Raw genomic sequence first — 25,578 nt, 5'->3', positions numbered from 1 at the left:
GATATTTTAGTTCATGTACCAGAAGTACTTGGACACGTGTTCTCGTGGGAGCAGAGCTAGAGTCATGGAAGCATGATTCTAAGACACGGAGAATTTCCCCTGGGTTTTCTCCCCAAAGCTTCATGTATCTGAGATAATATTAAAAGTAGATTTTGATTCTAAGCCTAAGCTGGGATTCAGCAGCAAGGGGAAGGGTAATGGAAGATAGGAAGAGCAATCATTTCAATGGGTCATGCATAAAGTGACTATAATTTAAGGACTGTATCAATTTGGTATTCCTCAAAAAGTGATTGGAGATTCAAAATACTGTAACACTGGAGCTGATTGAGATTTTCTTCCTCCTAGTATCTTACACATCAATTCCAGGTACTTTTTTACTGTGACATACAGTCTTTATTTATTTTTTTTATTCAGGTATTGTTGATACACAATCTTGTATTGGTTTCAGATGTACAACATAGTGGTTCAGCAGTTACACACATTATTAAGTCCTCACCCCCCTCTAGTCCAGGTGCTGTCAACGTAGAAAGGTGTTACAGAATCATTGACTATTTTCTCCATGCTGTACTGCTGTCCCTGTGACCAGCTTACATTGTGATTGTGAATTACTGTGCCTCTTTATCCCCCACGCCCACCCGCCCCAAGCTCTCCCCTTGGTAACCACTAGGCATGTCTCAGTGTCTGTAAGTCGGCTGTACTGTGAACATATAGTCAGACTACATTCATTCCATTCATGGTGGTGATACTGAGAGTGTGATTTTCAGTATCCCCTGCTGAAGTCTATCTGCTGTGTACCCAGAGTTTATAATAGAGTTTTTCCTAACCTTGTTGGGTTCTACCTTTCTTTGAGTAGTTCTGTTAGATCTAGTGCTTTGCCAGTCCTCTGCAGCTTTATCTTTAGTTAAAAGCTGAGTGGATTTTCAGAGGCATCAGGTGCATGGCCAGTGTGTTAGAGCCTGTCCTTTCCCCACTCACCATCAGCGGTCGTTTTTGCACCCGGTCAGCTTCAGGACAGTTGCCGGCAGCTGTGTCAGCAGAAGGTCGGTTGGTGGCATGGCTCACATTATCCTGAGGTGCACCATCTTCAGTGGGCCTTAGTTAAAGCTGGGAGAACGCCAAAATACTGGATTAAATCAATCCACACCCTTTTTAAATATTGAGCAGCCAATAGAAAGACAAACTGAAACAACTCCATGGCTTTGGTAGTAATTCTGATCATGCTTTATAACAAAGGCAGATATTCTTAAAAATTAAGAAAGAATCTGTTTCTTCAATACTCAGATTTCTTTTGATTGCAGTAGAAATTCATGACTCATATTACAGGTTTTTTTTTTTTACCAGCATTTAAGGAAATCAGAAATGCATTTGATTTATTTAAGTTAACTCCAGAAGAAAAAAATGATTTTCCTGAGAATAATCGGAAAAGAGAAGAAATACCACTCGATGGTAAAATCACAGAAGATCACAAAACCAAGGAAAACAAGCTATTGCTTAAAGAAAGGAGAAATACTAGAGATGAAACTGACACCTGGGTGTACATAGCTGCAGAAGGTGATGAAGAGGGTCCGGACGGTGTGCGCCATGCGGATGAGAATTCCGGTGAGCATGTAGGCGTTCATTCTGCACCATTCTCTCAGGTAGTGTGCCAGCCGTTTCTCTCACCCATTCTTCTTTCCCACTGCAATTCTGATCTCAGAAAGTAATGGAGAAGAACATTTTATTTGAATGTCCTAAATGACTGATTTTTTATATCAAAGATTAGGTCATTCTGTTATTTCTAAATTGATAAAGCAAATATTTCTGAGCCCCTATAATATGCTCAGCACATTTAAAATTATAAAAGTTTCTGGTTTTCTACCTTACCCAGTCTTGCCAAGCTGTCTGATTATATATCTTATTAGATTTCTTGCAGAAAACTCTGAAATATGGACTCATTTGTATTCTGGCCTTTTAACTTTGCAGTAACATTTACTAAATAGTACTATTTACTAAATTACAATTTACTAAATTGTAAATGCTATCCTGAGGACTTTACAAGTATCTGAGAAGGGGAAGGACCGTGTATGGTGGGAGCTGTGGGAGGAGTAATAAAAAGATGCATATGTTTGTTTATATAACTAGGACAGAATAAACAAAGTGGGGAAGTGGGTTGCCTAGAGGGCTAACGCCCAGAACGGCACTGCCATTGGGAAACCAGGCAATAAAGAACAGGCAGTAGGTGTTGGTTCACAGTCTTGGGAGATTCTCAGGTGAAATCTGAACTGGCCCCCATACAAGGAGGGCAGGGAGAGACTGAAGAAATAAGCAGACCCCTCTACACTGGTAGGTGGCAAGGGAACTTACATACAAGGCTTGTCTCGGTGGCCACAAAACCAGTAGATCTCTGCAGCTGCCTGCCAGAGTCTTCAAAGTTTCTCTGGAGGCTTCAATAGAACAATAGAACTCAGTCACAAAATCAGTCCAGGTGGTCTCAGCAACACCTTGCTTTCTGAAGAATGTGTCCTTGAAAAGGTTCCAATTGTGAGATCGGTGGGCAGAACATAGACCTCCAAGGATAGGGGCAAGGGTGGGGATCCTCCAGTTGCCCAAGTCCTGGTAGTAGGTCCAGCAGCCATGTCCTCTCAGTGATGACCTACAAGAGTAGAATAGCAATAAAATCAGAAATTAGTTCATTGGAAAGACCAATAGAATAGACAAGCCTCAGGTACTGTTGGTTAAGGGAAAAAGGAATGAAAACTTCAACAATATTTCCAGTGGAGAAAGAAACATGATTATAGATTATGTCCAGGTTAAAACAATAAAAGAATTGAATACCCTTAAAACTATTAAAGAATGTGAAATAGTAATTTAAAATAGCTTTACAGATGGAACACCAGGCACAGATGGTTTCATATGCAAAAATTTGCCAAACTTATAAAAAGGTCTTCCTAAAAATGTACAATGCTAACTTATTCTGTGAGCCTGTTCCAACTTCACTATCAAAACCAGACAAAAACTATATGACTAAGGAAAATGAAAAGCCAGGCTCACTCATAAGCTCAGATGTAAAAATCTCAAACAAAATGTTAGCAAATAGAATGTAGCCTTGTGTTAAAATGTAACCGCTTACGATCAAGTTAGGTATTCCCTAGGAATTGAGTGAGTAAAGCAGAAATTGATATAGTAACATTATTTTTAAAGAACAAAACCTAGCAAACTTTCCCGGTCCATAAAGAGCATTAAAACTGGCAAGCATCTTTTGTAGTGGTGAAACATTGAGAACATTTCTTTTAAATCTAAATAAATACAAGGATGCCTCTGTCACCATTTTATTCAACATTATACGAAGGTCTACCCAGTACAGTAAGACACTGAGAAACAAAATGACTCGTGAATAATGTAACACTTCTTACTGACTGTTGGGTGCTTGGCCATTACCACTACTGTTATTCAGGAAGTGAGGTACAGCACGTTAATGTGACTCCCTCAGAGCCCCACAGCCGACATGAAGCTGGTATATAGACCCAGGATGTGTAGCTCCAAAGGCTGTTTCCTGCTCTGTGATGGCGTGCCTGGGGAGGTGGCAAAGAGAAGTATTGGTTGGAGTTGAGGTCTTTGGGAAAAGTTCCTTTGTTTATTTGCACATCATTTACAAACTTCATTTCTATGGCAAGGTTAGCTGCCTATCTGTGTAGTTTAAGGAATTTATTTTATGTGAAAATCCTTTGACTCATACCATCAAATATTTATGTTTTTCAGTTTTTAAAATAGCACAGTCATTTTAAATACTCCCGAAGGAGTTTATACTCAGACCTCCTTTATTGCCCTGCCAATAAGGGGTGCACATGTCCACATACAGAGTCCGTGAGCCCGTGGATCAGGCCCATGAGGGAGGAAGCCGGCTCCTGCTCTGTGGTGTGCAAGGCAGTTTGGACGGGTCTGGAAGGATCCATAGGCAATGACTTTTATTTACATACAGGTCTGATTTACACAGTCCTTACAGAGATTGGAAGCAGTGTAGATCAGGAAGAATGGACAGAGAAAATGTTAGAGATTGCTCTTACTGAATCGCTGTAATTTCTCTCTTTGAGCTATTTAAACCTAATTTTGTAGTTGATTTGTATTTAAAATTCATATTTCACTATTTTACTAGTTAATAGGTTACCTATTTATCTTTATGCCTTTGAAGCACTATGACATCTAAATATGGATAGTTCTTATTATTTGCCAGAAGAAAAGTTGAAGACTCAGTTACATAATGACATACTAAAAGCATACATAAAGTTTTGGTTGAGACACCACAAATTTAACAAAATAGCATTGTATTTTCTTACAGTCTAGAAAAATGTATATTAATAAGGCTTTTCTCTGTTCCAGATGGCAAACAACAGATTTTGAGCTTGGGCATGGACTTGCAGTTGGAATGGATGAAATTAGAAGATTTTCAAAAGCATCTTGATGGGGAAGATGAGACTTTTACTACAACAGAAGCAGTTCCAAGTAGTGAGTAGTTTGAATTATGCTCCGTAGATATGAATCTAGATATATAAAATCTAATTTATCTTTTCTTTCATTTTTAGATTTATTGAGGGATGCTGTGAAAAATGGGGATTATATCGCTGTGAAGGTTGCACTTAATTCAAATGAAGACTATAACCTGGACCAAGAGGTAATAGGTCTTTGTAAATACAATCTCATGAATTAAAGATGGAAAGTAGCTCTTCTAAAGTAATTGTTTTTATTTCATTTTTTAATTATAAAAGTAATGCTCACTTTATAAAGTGCTAACACTGTAGAAAATTAGGGTTCCTGTGACTCCAGCCCCCTAGAATGGCCATCTGGCTCAGCTGTGCTCTGTTTGCCTGTGTAGAATGGCTCCTTCTGTTTAGTTCCCAGTTGTGTTCTGAGGGTCATTCCCCGCCTGTATCAACTGCCCCTCTTATATTGGGTGGTGGTGGTTTTTCATACTGACTTTTAAGGTTTTTTTATGTGGCAGCATCTTCACCCTTTCTTCCTAGTTGTTAAACGGTTTGGTTTTTTTTTGGAATCTCACTGCTTGGAGGATTTTTATCTTCAGCTGCTCACATCTGTCTTTTCCTTTATGACTTTTAGGTGTCACTGTCTTGCTCAGAAAAGGTGTTTAAATTTTCTTCTTTAGTTTTCTTGCTTTCATTGTGAATTTTTTAGGTTTAATCCTTTGAGATTAGTGTTAAAACAATTTGAAATTTTGATTTTAAAATTGCATGAAATATATAGATCAGTTTGACAGCTGACATTTTTACATTTTGAGTCTTCCATCTAGGAACATGTTTATCCCATTAAGCAGTTTTATGGGGTTTTTTCTTCATATAGTTCTTACATATTTACTTTAAGTGTATTCCTACATATTTTTTAATTTTTTTAGTTATTTTATGATCAGTAGGATCTTTTACCCCTACATTTGGTTTTCTGATTATTACATGTGTTTGGCAGAGATGTTGATGTGTGTATGTGTGTGTGTGTGTGTGTGTGAGAGAGAGAGAGAGAGAGAGAGAGAGAGAGAGAGAGAAAGAGAGAGAAAAGGAGAAGGAGATCTCTACTATATGAAATTCTCTTACTCTCTTGTTACTTGCCTTGTATTTTTCTGGGTAAAGGATTTAATCATCTTCCAGAAAATAGCTTTTTTTTTTTTCTTTTTCCCAGTACCACCTCTTGTCTTGTACAGTTGGTGACATTTTGAATAATAGTGATGATAGACATGATCACCTCCATCTGTGACCTGCACGGGTCTCAGCAGGAAGACTGTGTTTCTGTCATGCTGCTGTTTTCTTGTGGATGGCCTTTATTAAACTTTCTTTTTTAGCTGCTTAAGTTTTTATCAGGAATAGATGTTGGATTTTATCATATGCCTTTTGTTGTATTTTAATACTTATGTAGCTTGTCTGTTAATAAACCTAGTAATTTCATGGAACTTTCTATAACATGTTTTGTGGTAAAAAGACTTAACAAATGAGGAAGTGATTACAGTATCTTATCTCAGTTTTAGTGGATTTTCTTGAGTCTCTCTAAAGTGGTTCTGCCGAAAGAAATCACTCTTAGATTTGTGTTCCTCAGATTTTTTATACAGGCAAATTCTGGTGAATTTTCAGACTAGGCAAATTAACCTGTATTGTTGGAATCTGATTTTATCAAATGGCATTTAATAAATGGGTTGGTTTTCTAATGTTTATTCAACTAGTGATAGAAAATATTTTAGCTAATAATTATATAATTTACATATATTATCTTTGTTCAAATCCTGCCTCTTAGAAACTAATCATTATCAGTAACCTATTTTCTTACTCTGAATTTTCTTCTTATCCTTAGAGCAAACTCTCACTTCCCAATAGTTAGGTTTATATAGGCCAGCATTTGTCTAATTCAGACAAGATTCATTGAGATTGTCATCAACGGGATGGGCTCATGTGAACCTATAGTGTGGTCATTTCTGGCTTTATATATTTGTACCAATTAAGTGAATATAAATGTGCAGCATTGATGTGCCTTTAGAACATGGAAGTTGTAAAATTTTATGGTTTCTGGTTGTTAGGTATTTTAATGGAAAACCTAAGTACAGGCTTAAGTCAATGCACTTTAGTGATTTCACATTGAAACCTCCTAAATGAAAAGACTTAGTCCCGAAATTTTTCCGATTAAACATTGACATGTTTTTCCTTAACCAAAATCAATGAAGGATTCGAGCGGGATGACACTGGTGATGCTGGCCGCCGCGGGCGGGCAGGACGACCTGCTGCGGCTCCTCATCCGGAAAGGGGCCAAAGTGAACGGCCGGCAGAGGAACGGGACCACGGCGCTCATCCACGCGGCGGAGAAGGTCGGCGGCCCCGCCTCACACAGAGCCGGGATCTGTTTCTGTGAAGTGTCGCCACCACACAGTCAAGAGCTTTAAGATTTCCTACTTCCGTTCATCTGTGACTTACCACGAAGGGATCTTTATTTAATCAACAGTAGTACTTTTTGTAATTTAATTTTCACAATGTAATTTATGTAGTGGGAAGTGATTTGTATTAAAAAATGACTCTGATTAAGGTAGTAATATTGATTGCAACCTTTTAAAAACCTTTTCCAGTTGAGATTAAGATTGAACTTGGTGGCAAAAGGGTGTGTGGCCACCATGTGGGGACCAGAGCAATGGGGCCACCCGGGCAGCGCCGGCCCAATGTGGGGGGAGCTGCACCGTGGGGGGCCCAGGGTGCTGTGTTCACCCACTAGCCTGGGATAGGGTCTGAGGATTTTTTCTAATGGCTAAAAATTTCAAAACATCTAAAATGTCTTACTTTGAAAGAATTTAGGGAATTAAGTTTGTGTGTTTTTTTTTCTTTAATAGAACTTTTTAACTACAGTGGCTATTCTTTTGGAAGCAGGAGCTTTTGTGAATGTCCAGCAGAGCAATGGCGAGACAGCACTGATGAAGGTAAGCACTTCCGGGGTTGCCTGTCCCCTCACCCCTCAGGTGCAGCATATGCCCACGCCGGGTCACGTTCCACATGACAGTCTCGGGACTCAGGGACCCTGGAAGAGGAGGAGGAGACGAGCATAGTTGGTTCGCAGTCAAAGCTCAGTGTGAGCGGGATGTGGTGGGAACGTTGGTGCCGAGCTCAGCCCGTGGATTTGGGGAGCCGTAGGCTGGATGTGAGTGGTGGCTGAGCCCTGCTGGGTGGGCATGGTGTGTGGAATGCAGAGGCCTGGCAGTGGGAAGAGCACCTGTATTCTCAGTAGTATTTTATGTTGGTGAATTCATCTCCTTAGCCTCAAATTTCTTCATGCGGTTTTGGAATTGTAGTTTGCAGGTGGTTTGGAGTGTAAGGTTGGTGGGGCCCAGCGCATGCTGGCCTGTCCTTGCAGTAGCTGTAGGTACCTGACCGGAGATGCTGGCGGACCACAGCGGGTGCTGACTCGGAGCCGCAGGGCTTGGTACGGCCCCCTCTCCGGGTGCGGCTTTGTGGCGGCTATGGCCCGAGTAGGTACTTCTCTGCATTACCTATTTTCAACTTCCTCTCATGAGCCCCTCAGGAGCCTGGTGACAACCCCCAGTGAGCAGCGGGCCTGGCCATGTCTGGACTTGAATCTGTTATTCTGAAGGCCTCATCTGCCTTTCAGCCTTCTTCTACACTTGGGGTTTAAACCTTGCTCTCTGCTCATGATTCTGTTTCATTTTTGTTCTGTTCAGGAGCCCTACTTTTGAGTTTTAATTTTCCTTTATGTGTTTCTGTTATTGCCATATGTTTAGAGTAGAGGTGGCTCCTCAAAGCATGAATTTTAACTTTTATCTTAATTAAGAAATCACCAGGTGGATTCTAAATAGCAGATACTAAAATAGTCTGGAGCATAAAGGGTGTGTGTGGAGGGGAGTAAACACAGAAACTTTCCATACCCATGATAAGGAATCAGGAATTCATCCTGAGAGCAGTTGGGAGCCATTAAAGGTTTAATGCTGGAGAAAAATATAACCAGAGTAAAGGTTGGGTGGTGGTGGTGGTGGTGGGTTTTAATGTCCCCTAGTAGGAGGGTGGATAGAAAGACAGGCAGCGTGCAGACATGTAAGCAGTGGTTTGTACGTCTGTGGTCCTGGTAGAGAGGCGTGGATAGACTGACCAGTTTCTTGGGGCAGAATTCACAGTAGTTCGATAACAGAAGGTGACGTTGGTGATGCTATTTCCTAAGCTCGGAGTACCCAGCTTCTGCTTGCTGCATTTGAGCTACAAATGCTCGGCTGTCTCACGTGTGGATCTTTCACTCAGGAGAGAGTTCTGGACTGGAGATTGAGATCCAGGGTCAGCCCTGATCATAGCCACTGTCTGAGCCTGCGATCACTCGTAGTGAGTCGGAAAGGAAGGAAAGGCCAGACATGGCAGGTGATTGATCGCATAGGAGAGACCCGAGAAGTAGAGGAAGAGATAGGAGAGGAGTCCTGGGGTCAGAGGGAGAAGGCGCCAGCTGCGTCCCTGGGGCAGAGCATCAAAGGGCAACAAGGCTGAGAAGCTCCTGAGGGTTGGTGCCACAGAGAGCAGCGGTGCCCTCGTCTGGGAGGAGCTTGGTTGGGTTGGAGGGTCTGTGAGGCTGCGGGGGTGACAGGCAGATGCTCAAACGGGAGCCTTGCTGAGAAGGGAGAGGGGTTGGGCCCAGAGGGAAGTCAGCCCTGGGCCTGTTTGGTGCCTCTTCCTGGAGAGGAGCTTAAAGTAGGTTTGTGTAACAACTGTGTGTATTTGACTAGACTGCTAAATCCATTTAACGACTGCATTGTATCTACACTTAATTTATTTATTTAGGTACTTGTTCCTAAAAGGCAGGGTTTTAGTTGATTTTAAGGATTTAGTATAGTATATCAGTTCTGTTGAATTTTAGGATTAGAAGAAACAAACATGGGGAAACATTTTCAGAAACTAAAATAAAAAACTTTCCATCTCAGGAAATAATGTGTAAAATTGGTTTTTACCAGAGTGTGAGGGTGTGGAGAAAGCCTGTGGGGCTGCTGTTGGGGGTCCAGCAGGGCTTCTCAGCCCTCCCACTCCTGGCACGGGCGGCCGGTCGTCCTCATCGTGAGGACTGCCCTGTGCATTGTAGGATGATTGGCAGCATCTCTGCCCTCTCCACTTGGTGTCAGCAGGTCCCATGACCAGTTCTGACAACCAGAAACATCTCCAGACAGTTCGGTTGCAGCCTTTTGAGGGGCAATTTGTCGTATCTGCCAAAACATATGCCTTTGACCTTGCAGTTGCCCCTATTCCGTAGAAAAACTGGCCCTGAGTAGGTGCAGACAAATGCCTGTGTTCTCGTGGGAGAGTTCATTGGCCTGGTCCCCATCCTTTATGTTTCCATTTCAGCTCAATGTGTGAGACAGAAGCAGCACTATTATCCCATTTTGACAAATAGAAACACTGAGACTCAGAATTAAGGGTGACCTAAAGTCACCTGGCTGGTTAGTAATGAGACAGGAAGAGATCCTTGGACATAGATATTTTTGCCCAAGAAATGGTCATTAAACAGTGTCACAGCTCCATCTTAAATTTGCTGAATTCAAATTGTACCTGTTTGGAACAGTTTGAAATTACTTTGTGCCAAGAGGTGCTTTAGAGATTCCCCAGACTAACCTGTCTGAGAGTGAGGGGTAGGCACTCTGACCTGGTGCCTCTGTTCACAGGACACAGAGCCGATGCAGGATGGGCAGCGTGAGCATGACAGGGCATAGAGAAGCCTGGCATGTGTTCTGTTTGGGGACAGAAGTATCTTTTTCAAAGTTGCCCATTTGGTGAGGAATCAGTCGGCGAAGAAATGAATTGAGGGATGGAGCTAAGGTGTCACCTAGCTGGGGGCCTGCATGGGCTGAGCCTTCCAGACCTGCTAGTGGGAATGGCCACTGAGCACGCAAAAAAGCCGTTGCTCTTCCAGGCTGCCTGTTCACAGACTTAGTCTGGAGGGTCAGCACGGCCCACGGAAATCAGTGAGAACTGCCCACCACTGAAACACAAAGAAATCCCAGGATATTAAGAGAAAAAGAAAAGAGCATAGCTCGACTACCTCAGAGAAAACAGGGACTGAGATCATGCAAAAAAGCAGGAGGCAGTGAGTGAGAAATCTGTGTGGATGAGAAAAAAATGATCACTATTTGGAAAACCTGGGCTCTGCTGCCAAGTAGGGTTGTTGGCTCTGTGATCAGGGTCTCGCAGAGTAGACAGTCAGCACCTATTACATATCCTTACAAAACTGTTTTAAACTTCACCTTTCAGCCTGATTGAGTGTGGTAATTCAGAACCATTCTTCAAAGAGCACTAACCATACAGGTGCTGGGAGTGTGGACACGGGGCAGAAATGACTGTCGGATGCAGATTTCTGTATTTTCCTAGAGTGAAAGGAGCACCCACTTCGGTTTACGTCATAGGCCCAGTGAGGCCCAACCCCAGGTTTCGCCTGTGGTCCAACATCCCCAGGCCCTCTGCGGAGAGAATTCCCCACCTCTGGAGAAAGGACAAAGGCTGACTGGTCGGTACCTTACTTCACAGTTAAGTAATTAGTTCTCTTCTTTTCCTAATGTAGGCTTGTAAAAGAGGAAACTCGGACATCGTACGGCTTGTGATTGAATGTGGAGCTGACTGCAATATTTTGTCAAAGCACCAAAACAGTGCGTTGCATTTTGCAAAGCAGTGTAACAACGTGTTGGTGTATGACTTGCTCAAGAGTCATTTAGAGACGTAAGTGTTAAGAGAATGTCCCATGGTTAAGTCACAAAGGTTAATGTCATTTGATAGGACACATCATGACTGAAATGTCATGTGTGTAACTGCTCAGAACAAGATTGTCAAGTAGGAGGCCTGAGAGGTTCTGTTCTCACAAGATCTTGAATTTAATAAGTGACAGATGAATTACTTTTCTGCAAGTTATTTTCTGCAAGAGGTCTTAGAAAGTTTCGGACTAGCACTGTCCTGCCTGGGGTATATCCTTAAAATCTCAGGTTCACAAACATTTTCTTAACAGCATTTACACTTTAGTTCTTGTTGTTAATAGACCTAAGTGTTTAGAGCAGTTTTAGGCTCACAGTAAAATTGAGCAGAAAGCACAGAGACGGCCACAGGCATAGCCTCCTGTGCTGCCAGCACTGCACCCAGGGCTGTGCACGGCTTGGAGCCTGTGGCGCACCTCAGGGTGCACCTCGGTGGTGTCAGTTCTCTGGCTTTGGACAAACGTGCAGTGACATGGATCTGCTTTGTGCTCGTACAGAATAGTCACCGCTCTAAAATCCTGTCTTCCCTCCCTCTCCCCAACCCCTGGCAACCGCTGATGTTTTTACTTTTGGAATTGTATATTCTTTGCTTTTCAGAATAAAAAAGAATGAAACCTTGCCATTTGTAACACAATTGAATCAGGTATGACACTAACTGAAATAAGTTAGAGAAGATAAATGCCATATGATTTCATTAATATGTAGAATCTCAAAAGTGAACAAACAAAAAAAACAGATACATAAACACACTGGTGGTTGCCGTAGAGAGGGGAGGAGGGGAGGGATCACAGCTTATCCATTCAAGCTCATGCATTTTCAAATGCATTCTAAATTATTTTCTTTTATTGGAAGTTCATACAAGTAATTTAGTAGCTTTCTATCATTTAAGAATTATTTTGGCAACACCTAACAAACTTCACAAAGAGCAACACAAGTTCTTAGTGTCTGTGTAACGGAGTCAGTGGTCTGCAGCCTCAGGCAGGAGCAGCCACTCTCCCCGCCTCCTCGTCCACCGTCCTTGGGACATGGCTTTGATCTAAATGCCTGTAAGATCATTGCAATTCCAGGTGTACAATTTATATCCTAAGCAGAAAGTAAGACTTCAAACACAAGACAGAAAAGGCAAAGGCCAAGAAAGGGTATGTGCCTGGTGTGTCTGACCGCTCTGACATCCTTTGCTGGGAGCCCCACCCAGCCAGTGATTTCTGCATGCATCTTTGACCATAGTTTTTTCTATTCATCTGAAATTTTACTGGAGATGTCCTGTCATCCTCAGGTGAAACGTCCTGGTAGATTTTCCTGACCCTGGCTACTGAGGTGTGGTCTCCTCCACTTGCTCTTGTTGCCTGCTAGAGATGCAGGTGCTTAGACCCACGCACTCATGAGTCTCGGTCAGCACCTTGTTGATTCCAGGTGATTCGTGGCTGCATGGAGTCCTGCGAAGCCCACTCATCTCAGTCTGTTCCTGGGGGATAGTTGATAGGTAGCCAGCAAGTAGGTGACCCATCTTCCTGGTTTGCCTGAGGCTCAGGGGCTCCTGGGATGCTGGATTTTACTTGAAAACTGACTAAAGAAAGGATTTCCTGGGACTTAGGACTTAACACCCCTAAAACCAGAATATCTTGGGCAAACCAGGTAAGATTTTACCTTCCCAGCAAAATAGTTTTAAAAATCTCTGTAGTAGCACTACTCATAATCACCAATTTCTAAACTAAGTACTATATCAAGAGAATGTGTATAGCAATTCTTCAGTTTATTTTTTAACAGAATTCTTAATTCTGCTCCAAATTAATCACTTATTCATTAGACAAGTATGAATTGAGCACTGTATACCAGGCACTATTATTCAAAAGGGGAGAGATGGAGACAGCAGAGGAAGAGACAGCTTGTCCGCTTAGAACCTAGATTCCCCTCAGAGGACATAGACAGTGAGACAGGCAGACATACGGTGGATCAGATGCCGAGTGCTAAGAAAAACTGATGAGGGAAACGAGAAGAGGGAAGTTAAATTGATACTAAAAACTCTTTACTTATTAGACTTTCAAGAGTAGCAGAAGAAACAATAAGGGATTACTTTGAAGCACGTCTTGCTCTACTAGAACCGGTTTTTCCAATAGCATGTCATCGTCTCTGTGAGGGGCCAGATTTTTCGACAGATTTCAATTACAAACTCCCACAGAATATACCAGAAGGTAAGCCTGTTTTCTCTGTTTGAAATGTGGCATTATAAATATGGAACTCTCTCTTTGAGCAAAATGTTAAGAAAATTCCATTGTGTATAATAATTAGCATGTATAATAATCACACTAAAGTGTGATTAACACTGACCTTGGTCTCTTGAGGATGTTTGTGGCTCTTTAGAACTGTACATCTTGTTTAATAATTTGGCTGAAAGTCTATACTGATACCATGAAACAACTGTTAGCAAATTGGTTAGGGTCCCTTGGGTCATTTTATCACCAGTGAAATTCCAGCATTTGTCTGTTAGAGCACAGCTCACTGTGGACACCCCTCCCTTAAAGGGAACTCATTTTGGTTGGCAGACATACAAACATGACCTTAACGGAAGGATCTTCCAATAGGATTTCACTGCAGACCTCCCTATTCAAGTGTGTTCTGAAGAGTGACCAACCAGCCGTCCTTGCCAGACAGTGACGGAGCACTTGACCTGACCTGTGTGCCGGCCGAGTTCATGGTGGAGCTGAGGGGAGGGTCAAAGAGAAACTCCTCCCCTGTCTGCAGACAGCCTTTCCTTCTCTGGATCCGCAGTGCTTTAGGCCGGGAAGGTGCTTTCTAAAGCTAGAGAGCAAATCAGTATGTCACCTTAAAAATAGTTTGAAAGGGGAGGTAAAGTAGTCCAAACAAAAAAGTGTGCCCTTTTTTCCTGAGACCAGAGCATTAAGCAAATGGCTCTGGGGGGTCACCCTTACGGAGTCTCCTTGTTTGTAACTGGCTTGGATCGGTATTGTACCATGTTAAAAGTGGTTAGCTTACCAGAAAGGTCATAGAGCTCATATACTTAGTTTTTGTTTAAAAGTACTGCTTTTGTTCAAAAAAACGATCTTGCAGAATATTTTGGCATTCAGTGAAAATTTCAAATCTCTTTGTTCTTTCAAAGTAAGATTTTTTAGTATTAATCACAAAAATTGGAAAAGGCAAAAATAGCATGTGGAAGAAAATGGAAAATCACTCTGACCCATAAACAGCGTGGGTTTGTTTCCATGACATTTATTCATTCAGCAGTAACTTTCCAATAACGGTTTTTTAAAAAATACAGCTTATTTTAAAAAGTCTAGTCTATCAGTAGGAATTCACTTGGACAGAAAATAGAAAGGGTTCTATGGTTTGAAAAAATTGGAGGGCTCAGATTGTTGAGTGGGTGGTGGGTGGGGCTGGCTCAGGGTCCCCCACCACCACATGGGTGTCCTTCCTCCCTGGCTCATGTTCAGATTCAATTAAAATGTACATCTCCCTTATGCAGGCTCTGGCATTCTGCTGTTTATTTTCCATGCAAACTTTCTGGGTAAAGAAGTTATTGCTCGGCTCTGTGGACCATGTAGTGTACAAGCTGTGGTTTTAAATGATAAATTTCAACTTCCTGTTTTCCTGGTAAGATTTTCTATAGTTCATTACTGAAAATTACATTCACAATGACTTATAATTAACATATTAAAACAGCAATTTAAAACTCAGTAAACCAATTTTTGGAAATGAGATACTAACACATACTCATAAACTAAAATTACACTAAATCTTGTCAGTGAAAATCTTTGATCTCTCTCTCCCTTAAATTACATTTGCCATGTCTCAGAACTAACATTCTGAATATAAATTCTTAATTTTAAATATGCCTTTTTCTGCCATTATAATTACAAATGTTCACTTAAGCTTAGGAAATGGAAAAAGGAAAACATCTTTCCATGATTCAAATACAACCACTGTATTTGGTTGTATTTATGCTTCATTTTAATGTGTAATTTTATTCAATCATAATTGATTTACTCAAACATTTTAAAATAAAAATATATAATCTATTAGTGGCAGTATAAATTTTAACATAAAGTACTCTTGAAGAATTAGCGTGTATGATTCTTTTGCCAAATTTAGAGTTCTTTCTTTAAGTTGCATTAAGTAGTTGTGAAGATTTTTAACATTTAAGCTGCATATGGCTGGATATATCGTATAATTCTAAAGATTTATCTGGATAGTGTTTTTCCAAGTAAGCCCTACAAACAAGTGTTTTATCATTTATCTTTTTAATAAATCAAGGGGGAAAGGAATCACAGCATGTTGCCTTAATGTAAAGTCAAATACAAAACATCCTTTTACATCACAGGTGTCTTAAAAGATTTCTGGTCTCTTAAGATAAGGTTATATTCTTAGACAGTCTAGCTGTGTCTAGGTGTACACGTTTGAGGAACTGCTAACACTAGTGATCTGTGCACTTAAAATGGTTATGATGGTAAATTTTGTTACGTGCTTTTTACAATAAAAAAACATTGGAAGTATCCATGAGAAACTGACAAAAAAATAACTGCCTGTTTGGAAGGAGATGGTGCATGGAGTCAGTTATTTGGCTTTTTATATCATTTTGATTTTGTAACCATCTGAATGTATTACCTTGAATAGGTAATGTGAATTTAAAGTACATATTATAAATTAAGAATAACTTCTTTTTCTCTTTCCCTAGGATAGCCATTTTGTTTACTCATTCAGCCCTGTTGCAGGCCCCAATAAACTCTTCATAAGGTTGACAGAAGCACCCTGTGCTAAGGTGAAAATCCTTTACTTATATTGTCACTTAAATGCTACCCCAGATTACTTTGTCATCATTAGAGTACGTTTTCCAGTGCCATGGTAGCCCTGGTATGCCTGTCCCAGAGACATGTGCTCCCTGGGGTAGCGGTGCTGGGTGGATGCACCTATTGAATCTAAAATGTGTTGGGACAGATGTGTCAAGAAGGTTAACTGAAAATGGGAAGCATGCAACTCTGTGGGATCTAACAGTGAGATGTGTTCTAAATTTCCTTATTCGCCAGATGTATGTAAGTAACCTGTCCTTGTAAAATGAAGCTGAATATGATAAATAGTACAATTTAAAATGACATAAAACTCAAATTATAAGCACTTGGATTTTTTATTCAAATAGTGATAATGTAACAACCTAAATTGATAACCGATTTGAAAATGTTGCCAAATAGAGAAACAAGTGATGGGCGTGTTTTTTTCCCCTCTTCTAGGAAAGGAGAACGCTACACTTCTGTACTGATGTATGTGTATTCTTTCTTTCAATAGGTTAAATTGCTAATAGGTGCATACAGAGTGCAGCTGCAGTGAGCAAGCCGAGGGCTGGGACGGAGTCGCTCTCCATTTCTAAATACTCTCTTGGAGGCAGTTTGGGATTCCGGCACAGCTAACACTTCATCTGTGAGCCTCTTACAGTTTAATAAGGCCTACCATCTGTTGGAGTCTGTAAGATGGTACCTGGTGTTCTGACATATTATAAAACATAAATTATCTATACCAGTGTTCTGAAATCCTGGTGTTGTGTCCAAACTGCATTTATTTCAGTTTTTCCACAATGTGGAATGGAATAGGATTAAGAAAATTAAAAAAAAATTTTTTTTTACTTGAGATTTTCTAGCTTTGGTGAATTTGTTTTAAAAAAGGAATGTGTGTGTGTGCTACATACATTTGGGTTACCCAAGCACTATAAAATGTGAAATCACCACCCTTGAAGTGTATCACTCATCTAACATGGTAGGAGGTCTGCCCCCAAATCCCAGGTGACCATGACGACTGTATTATTTGCAGTTTATTGTTTGTAAATAAAGATAATCAGAATCTAAGATACAGCAAAAAATGTATATATCAAGACATAATGAGGTGAGGCCCGAAAGGGAATGTGGTAAACTTTTAGCCTTTTTTTTTTTAGATTCCATCAGGTAATTTTGAAAAACCAGATTCTGTTCCCTTTAAAGGCCGGCCCAGCTTCAGCACACAGTCTTGTGAAGTCGTTGCTTCTGTGGAGTTCCCACTGGTCTGACAACACGGTTCAAGAAATATCTAACAGAGTGATAAATGAAGCTGAGTCTAGACTGTGGGAATGTGTAAGGCTGTTCAGTTCCTGACGGGTTTTATGGCTGGTTATAATTTTAATGAGAAATTTTCACAGTGTCCCATATTAGACCACGTATGGTGTACTGATACTGACATTGTTCAGAGAACCATGTTCACATACTAAAGTTGCCTTTTCCTACAGTGTTTTCCACCAAACAGCAGTGGTCTATATTTCCTTTCTATCATCTCAAGTATCAGGACCTCAAGGTGGATACTAAAGAGGCACCTAAATGATAGCTAGGATTTTAACTTTTTTTGGTTATCATCTTGAATCATGTACTAACAAACAATAGCTTTCTAGAAAAAAGTTACGAGATTTGAATTAGCAACAGTGCATATATGGACCAGGGATGTTAAGGGGAACAGTAATACCTTGATCCCATATACATAAGAGAAATGGGTTTTTTTTTTAAGAAAATTTCTCTTATCTCAAAATTATGCCTAAGATGGCAACAACTTTACAAGAACACGTTAGATACACTAATATGAAGGGAGGCAAGGCTATCTAGGATAGAAACCAAGTAGAAAACCTGAAATAGTTCCCTTAGGTTGTTTAGGCTAAGAAATAGGATAAAGTCTTTTAACAGTATTTATTGGGGAAATGGGCAAGTTACTTTAATGAAGCAGGGTCAGGGAAACAACGTTAAGGTTTGAGTTAACTTGGGGTAACATTACCTAAAAGTTGTGTATATCAGCTTCTACGAGTTCTGTGCCAGATACGCCAGTAAATTCTGGAAACAGTTGTGTCTATAGGATAATACCTTAGAGCCTCACAGTTTAATACAGTTGTTTTGCTCTAAACCATAGCTTCTCTCATCAGTTGAAATCACACTTGTCCTTGAGAGTATGCAAACGCGGAAAGCTCCAGTTTCTTAAGGATGGAAGTTCTGTCTCTTGAACCGTCTGGCCACTCCTTCCACTTGAGAGAGTTGTTCCTTGCTGGGTCTGACGAGGCAGCTAAATCCTCGCAGATGCCGCTGCCTGGAGAACAGCTGAGCGCTGCGCTGGTCCACTTACTACACACATGTTTTCAGTAAATACAGTGGAAAGTGTTTGGAGCTTTGTTATCATTTGAAGAAATATGAACTAGATAGCCTAGAAATAATAAAAAATAAAAAGTATGTCATGAATGCATGAAATGTATGTAGATACTAGTCTAATTTACCATTACTACCACAAAATGTACACAAATCTATTACAAAAAGTTAAAAAACTTAGGCACACAATCAAGAAATGTCAACAATACAAACAACATAAAATGTGTCCATCAACTGTTAAGGCTTCTGGGCAACAGTAGGCTATTAAGTTGGGGGGAGCCAAAAGTTATATGCAGATTTTCAGCTGTGGGAGTGACATCCCTAACTCCCACATAGTTCAAGGGTCAACTGTATGTACAAAATGTGAGCAATAATTTCTCTGGAAAACCAATTCTCAAGTAGTAACTTAGCAGAACGTTTACAGATATGCTTAGTACTGCAGGTCAAAAACAGCAATTCCCTCATATAGTTAGTTAAAGTATACACTATACAGAACACACAACAGCTTCATCTAGGCCAGGATGATCTGACTGAACAGCAGGTCAGGTATCACATCATCACCCTTTGGCCAGACTCACTGAAAAGCAATTAGTATACATCGTTTTTCCTCAATTTTAAGAAAAATCACTCCAAAGCCATTATAAGAAAAATCACTCCAAAGCCATTAGTCCTTTCTGGTGTTGCTGAGGTTTTAAGGACAGTATAACCAGGTTATTCAGTGAATTTAACTTCACTGTACCATTCAGGTCAGTCTACTCATAAGGAGTATTTCTAATAGGCACATCACACCTTTTATCTGCAATAGCTGGTACCAAAGAGAAGTACCCAGGACATAATACTACTAAATAAATGTGAACTACTACAATTAAATGGGGAGTTTGATTTCAGTCCAGGAATATGAAATTACTCAATACACTATCTTCTCAAGTCATTCCCACCCTAATTCAATTTGTAGAATTTATTCAGTGGAGTGTCAGGAGGTTACAGTTTGAAGCTTAGGTTTACTTTTAGAATTCTACTCAACATTATACCAGTGGCTTTCAAAGTTAACTGAGGATTCACAAGTGCTGCCAAGATTTCACATCTAAAAGATTAACAGAGGACCTCTGTAAGCATTGTGAAAGTCTAATGTGCTTTGTATAAAAACTGGGAGAAGTAGAAAATTTCATGGAGCATGATTAGCACAGACCAGAGAAGAGCAGAACCACAGGCACCAGACAGATGTAATTTATAAAACGAAATACTAAATTTTGGAAATCTTAATATTTCATGCAGTTAGTTTCACTGCTATAAAAACCTCTAAAATTATTTTAAGGTTAAAACCTTATCAGTCCCAAATCATGTGAAGTAAGTGCAGAAGATCACTGAAGGCCCGCCGCACTGCTCTGTCCTGGGCCAACCTGCAGACAATGAATGCTCCTTTCAGACCAGACTGGGTTTCTCGGCCTGACTACCTCCTCTGAGTACAGGACAAGCAAGCTGGAAAATTATGACAGAGTTCATAACTCAATCAGGACAAAAAACAAAATTGGGAAATAGTCATCTGTCCTTTGTCCTGGGTTCCTAAAGGACCCACAGCTGGAAATCTAAACCTAGTAATTCATTAATTTGGGAGGAAATTTTTCTGTTGCCCTACCACGTCTCTCTACCTTGCTTATATTCCCCATTATTTGCTTTCCTTGGGCCAGGATACGTATTTAAGTAAAAACATGATTTTTTTCACAACAATGCATAACGTTATGAGTAGGACTAAGTCAAAACTGCAGGCTACATGAGGTAAAAATCCCTCTAAATGGTTCCTGTTTACAAGGAGTTGAAAAGGAGGATTCACTGGTTAGTCTGTGTGCATGCTACCTCTGTACTTCCTAACATTAACCAGCAAAACCACACAAAGGGATAGGAATATACGTTTAAAAAAACAAAACATGAATGAATATGTAAAGTTCCCACTATTTGAGAGACTAAAACAGAGAATCTGCCCATAAGATATAAATGTCAAGGTTATGACTGCTTGTATATATATCCATAAGTTGTTTATACAGAATAATAAACTCACTGTTTTCTTGTTTGTTTCTCCCCTGTAATTAAAAACATTTCTCCCACAGAATGATGTCGGCCTGAAAAAAAAAATTTATTTGTTAGTAAACAGGAATTACTATTCATGATAGATTTTTTAAAGGAAGAACCAAGAGGTTTCAATTACAAAGAAAATAATTTGCTGGGCTAGTCACTTAGCAGCAGGCCAAACAATTATCAAACAATCACTTTCCTTAACCTACAGATTTTTGTTCACTAATCCATTATTTCTCTATCTGGTTTTTGGTGAGCTTGTACAGAGATAAGTACCTGAAGAGTTAAATGTGTTAATACTAAAAAGCAGTGGTTCTTAAAAGGACAGACGTCTCATTTTTGTGCTGAATGAGGTATCAGATACTTTTAAAAGGTGAAATCTCTTAAATCTGCTATGCATCAGTGCTTCTCACACAATGTGAACACAAAGCCCCAGGGAGCTCGCTGAAATCGGCAGTCTGATGCCGCTGCTCCTCTACGTACTGAGTTTCTGTACTTCCACAAAACTCTCAGGTATTGTTGACAATCCTATAGTAGTATAAGAACAGAATTATTACCAACCATCACCAAATAAGGCAGATAGGAAAGAAATATACTTAATACTTTATGATCTCTCGGGACGACAGTATTACACCACCGTTAAAATAATACCATCATGATCACATATGTAAATGTTTCTATAAAATTTCATGTCTAACTTAATAGTTAAAACTGTTACCCTCTACAAAAGGGTGAAAAGCACAAAGGAAAATGAGCTAGAATCCCTAGCATGGATCTGATTTTATGATGATAAATCATTTTTAAGATTACACACCTTCGAAAGGCTCTAACAAGACTAAAATTTTAGGCTTGGGATCACTAACACCCAAGAGGTAATCTTTTTTTCCCTTAGTAAACAGACCTGTTTAAGACGTCATTTCCACTCTTAATTTCTGGACATTTCTAGTCCAGTTTCACCTAAAGACAAATCAATACACACATTACTACCAGTGAGGAAAGACGAGGGCAATTTGAAACTAAAACAACCTCCGACCTTGCTCGGAGAACAGGGCAGTGACCCAGGATACCGTGAAACAAGCAGAGAAGCAGAGGTTTGAGCTTCTACTATAAACTGTTCACTGTTCCACTAACTCAAAACACAGGGACTTCCACATGTTCGTTAAGTCCAAAGTCAGCAGCAGGAAGACAGTGAAGAATCTCCGAAGCAAGGAGCAGGCTGTCAGGATGGACACTGACCTGAGGGAACAGACCAGCACTTCCTAGTCTACAAACTTCAATTTGTGCTCGAAGCCAAGTTTCAGGGAGCTTCATCCATGTTTTCTTTTATACTCCTAGGAATGCAGTAAAATCAGATTTAAGACTTTTAAAAGCCAGTTTCAATAATAAATAAAAATACAGAAGTGTTAACCCATTGAAGTTCTTAACAGAACCCGGCTTCCATTCAGATGCTATTTCAAGCCTTGATCTCGTTTATTTCCATTCATGAAAAATCTTTATTTCCTCAAAGGACATCAACTGACTTAAAATTCAACTCAGTTTTTTTGTATTTTAACATTGAATACCATTAAACCCTAAACACTAAATCTTAATGTCTACTATGATTTAAAAATATTGAGTGTCTATTTTGCCAAATTCTTCCTTTGTTATATAGGTAGGCCCATTTATATGGTTTATTGGCCCTCAGCAACCCACAGCTTGAAGCCTTGTAATCCAAAATGCTACATAGGATCATTTCTACTTATCTACAAAATTTTATCCTACTTGTACCAAGGCAGAGCACACAAATATGTTACTACCTACTGGTCCAATGCTCTCCAGAGGGAGTACATGCAACCCAGATTTTTCAGTGGGACACAGGTTTATGTTTATTGTTCTCATATTTATAAAAATGTTTTTATGACACACCTGAAATATTAGTACAGTAGGACAATTATAATTTACAAATAAATACACATTTGTGCTCAATTTTTTTAAATGCTGAGGGGTACATGATCCAAAAATAGTGTAATTAACTGCCCTAAATTGGTATTGTTCTCCAAACCACTTGTGTCTTAAATTCACCTAAGAATTGAATGAAATACAAATCTCCCCCTGGATATTACTCATGCAAAAATATGTATATAAAATTCTGCATGTAACAAGAGAATTCATAGACCTCTCTAATGTACTTCAGTGATCCTGGGCATTATTTCAAATAAGGCATGCTATGTAAGTCAACAAAAACCTACCTTTTATATATATTTCCAACTTTAACTAGCATTCTGTTGTACATGAAACTTTTTCCTAAAGTCATTAGCATTCTTAAGGTGGTACTGTAAATGTATTAATTCCATATATATTGCCTTTGGTAAAGTTAAGGTGGACAAGAAAAATAAATGGAATCATAGACCGAAGTGGACACTGGATTACTTAGTTCTTAATGAAACAATACAAGAATACTAAATATTTTAATTAAGACTTCTAAACTATTCAAAAATGTGACCAACAATTCACGAAGGATTAACTATATTGAAACCTAGGAAGGTAATCTCCAGATCAGCCAATTCCCAGTGGCCAATAGGTAGTTCAAAAAGGGTGGTTTATTTTATGACTTGAATTCAATATTCAATCACTAAAGTTGACTAAAGAAGTGGTCTCACAAAGAAGTGATCAACTTTACACTGGATTATAACACTAATAATTATAGCAAGCTATTACCCACATTCATCCATTCAATGATACTCAAAATATGCATTTTAAATTTTGTGAAATTCTAAAAAGTTGATACACAAAGAGAGGAATTTGGACTTTTGACATTTTCTGATGCTGAAGAATAGCGGTCTCCATCAAACTGATCCTGTCATATAGGGGAAAAAATTGCATTAGAAGAGTCTCTCTCAACTGGGATCTTAAAGCTTAACTGTAACAAGACTGTATGACAGCACTTTGGACAAAAGTGACATTTTAAATTAATTTTAGGATAAAATGGGGTCAATAAGAATTGTATGCAAGTTAAAAGTTTGATTTTTACTGTCCCAAGCCAAAACACTTGATTTGTTGAGTAAAAAAAAAGCTCCCCTAGAACCCTCCTACACTGCTGGTGAGAATGTAAACCTGTTCAACCATTGTGGAAAGCAGTATGAAGGTTCCTCAAAAAACTAAAAATAGAAATACCATTTGACCCAGGAATTCCACTCCTAGAAATTTAGCCTAAAAATGTAGGAGCCCAGTTTGAAAAAGACAGATGCACCCCTATGTTTATCGCAGCACTATTTACAATAGCCAAGAATTGGAAGCAACCTAAGTGTCCATCAGTAGATGAATGGATAAAGAAGATGTGGTACATATACATAATGGAATATTATTCAGCCATAAGAAGAAAACAAATCCTACCATTTGCAACATGGATGGAGCTAGAGGGTATTACACTCAGTGAAATAAGCCAGGCGGAGAAAGACAAGTATCAAATGATTTCACTCATATGTGGAGTATAAGAACAAAGGAAAACTGAAGGAACAAAACAGCAGCAGAATCACAGAACCCAAGAATGGACTTACAGTTACCAAAGGGAAAGGGACTGGAGAGGACTTGTGGGAAGGGAGGAATAAGGGCGGGAAAATAGAATGGGGGCATTATGATTAACATGTGTAATGTGGGGGGGCACAGGGAGGGCTGTGCAACACAGAAGACAAGTAGTGATTTTACAGCATCTTACTACACAGATGGACAGTGACTGTGAAGGGGTATGTGGGGGGGACATGGTGAAGGAGGGAGCCTAGTAAACATAATGTTTTCTGTAATTGTAGATTAATGATACCAAAAATAAAAAAAAATGGAAGAGAAGTCAAAAAGTCAAAAAATAAAGTATCAGCACAAATTGCAAAAAAAAAAAAAAATAAGAACAAAGAAAAAACTGAAGGAACAAAACAGCAGCAGACTCAACAGAACCCAAGAATGGACTAACATTTGCCAAAGGGAAAGGGACTGGCAGGGGGCGGGGCAGGGGGGGAGTTGGTGGGAAGGGAGGGAGAAGGGGAATAAGGGGCATTACAATTAGCACACATAACGAAAGGGGGGCCATGGGGAAGGCAGTATATACAGACAAGACAAATAGTCTATAGCATCTTACTATGCTGATGGAGTGACTATAATGGGGTATGTGGTGGGAACTCGATAATAGGGGGAATCTAGTAACTACAGTGTTGCCCATGTGATTTTATATTAATGATACCAAAATAATAAATAAATAGTAGTAGAGCTTCCCTTCGCAGAAACATGTTAGGAGGTTTGCAAACATTGGGTCGGGAGTTGGGAGGGGGTATCCGTATTTGTGAACAGTGTTATCAGATCTCATATAAGAACAGTGTTCGTAACTAAATTTGATTGTTGGCCTTCATGACGACACAGACCATAATACTGGCTGCCAAATAAGCCAAATGCTACTATTACAGGCAATTTTTAACAGTCAAAATATGTAGTATACTCTTTGCTGAAAGTAGTTTTATTCCAATGGCAACTAAAAGACTCTTGAAGCATATATCCTCAGAGATTATAGGGAAATAGAGTGTGATTAAGAGAATAACAGATTAAGACCAAAAATTCAAAATACATCATTTCCCAAGGAAACTTGAGAAAATGCCCACAAAAGCATCATATCAGTAAAACACTTGACAATACACCTACGAATTCATCCTGCTTTTCGGTGTAATACAATTTCAACTGATGAACAAGTGATATTACATAACAGAACACAATTTCAATTAAATGAACAAATAACTGGATGTTAGACATAAAATTCTCAGTAAGTTTACTTTTCACATAACTTAGACTGCAAATTTACAAAATGAAAATAACTAAGGCTTTGACTTTCTACCAAATTCTTGAATTTTCCACCCAAGTTAGCAAACCAGGTATCATAATAAAAGTTCAATTTATATAATGATGTCCATCTTTCATCTGATATTTGCAAAAAGCAGAAATCCATAATATTAATATTCAATATGAACAATAAAGGTAAATATTCAATTCCCAACATCATCTGGCTTTTCTGAATGCTAATAAAGCTACGCATTTTTTAACCTCATAGGTTATAGAAAAATGACTGAGTTTTGTATCAGACAGCAATGAAACCACACA

At 39.5% G+C, this 25,578-nt stretch overlaps 1 protein-coding gene and 1 long non-coding RNA gene across 5 annotated transcripts in view; one reads left to right on the top strand and one right to left on the bottom strand.

Moving 5' to 3' along the window:
• The window catches only part of MPHOSPH8 (M-phase phosphoprotein 8), a 47,448-nt gene extending 30,578 nt beyond the window's left edge, over positions 1–16,870 (top strand). The window contains exons 5-14 of one of the 3 annotated variants that reach the window (XM_036910184.2): positions 1,342–1,599; positions 4,357–4,482; positions 4,560–4,648; positions 6,692–6,832; positions 7,346–7,432; positions 11,053–11,207; positions 13,274–13,428; positions 14,718–14,845; positions 15,927–16,010; positions 16,532–16,870. In XM_036910184.2, coding sequence (XP_036766079.2) covers positions 1,342–1,599; positions 4,357–4,482; positions 4,560–4,648; positions 6,692–6,832; positions 7,346–7,432; positions 11,053–11,207; positions 13,274–13,428; positions 14,718–14,845; positions 15,927–16,010; positions 16,532–16,573 — 1,265 coding nt within the window. In that variant the 3' untranslated portion in view covers positions 16,574–16,870. Of the gene's footprint in view, positions 1–1,341; positions 1,600–4,356; positions 4,483–4,559; positions 4,649–6,691; positions 6,833–7,345; positions 7,433–11,052; positions 11,208–12,512; positions 12,650–13,273; positions 13,429–13,818; positions 14,023–14,717; positions 14,847–15,926; positions 16,011–16,531 lie in introns of those variants that run through there. The other 2 variants (XR_008993233.1, XR_005029791.2) reach the window with 2 other exon arrangements.
• A 163-nt stretch (positions 16,871–17,033) lies between these two features.
• LOC130680204 (uncharacterized) lies at positions 17,034–23,965 on the bottom strand. Of its 2 annotated transcripts, XR_008993235.1 has the most exons (3): positions 21,700–23,965; positions 20,450–20,510; positions 17,034–18,451 (listed from the first exon to the last, which is right to left on the bottom strand). It is a non-coding gene; the product is annotated as an uncharacterized LOC130680204 (long non-coding RNA). The 2 variants fall into 2 exon arrangements; XR_008993234.1 differs by lacking the exon at positions 21,700–23,965 and having other exon boundaries at positions 20,450–20,721.
• Between the last annotated feature and the right edge of the window lie 1,613 nt (positions 23,966–25,578).

Source organism: Manis pentadactyla, chromosome 2 (genome assembly GCF_030020395.1).
Source record: "Manis pentadactyla isolate mManPen7 chromosome 2, mManPen7.hap1, whole genome shotgun sequence".
Lineage (NCBI taxonomy): Eukaryota > Metazoa > Chordata > Mammalia > Pholidota > Manidae > Manis > Manis pentadactyla.
Note: the sequence above shows the minus strand (reverse complement) of the source record. Positions and strands in the feature narration are given on the sequence as shown.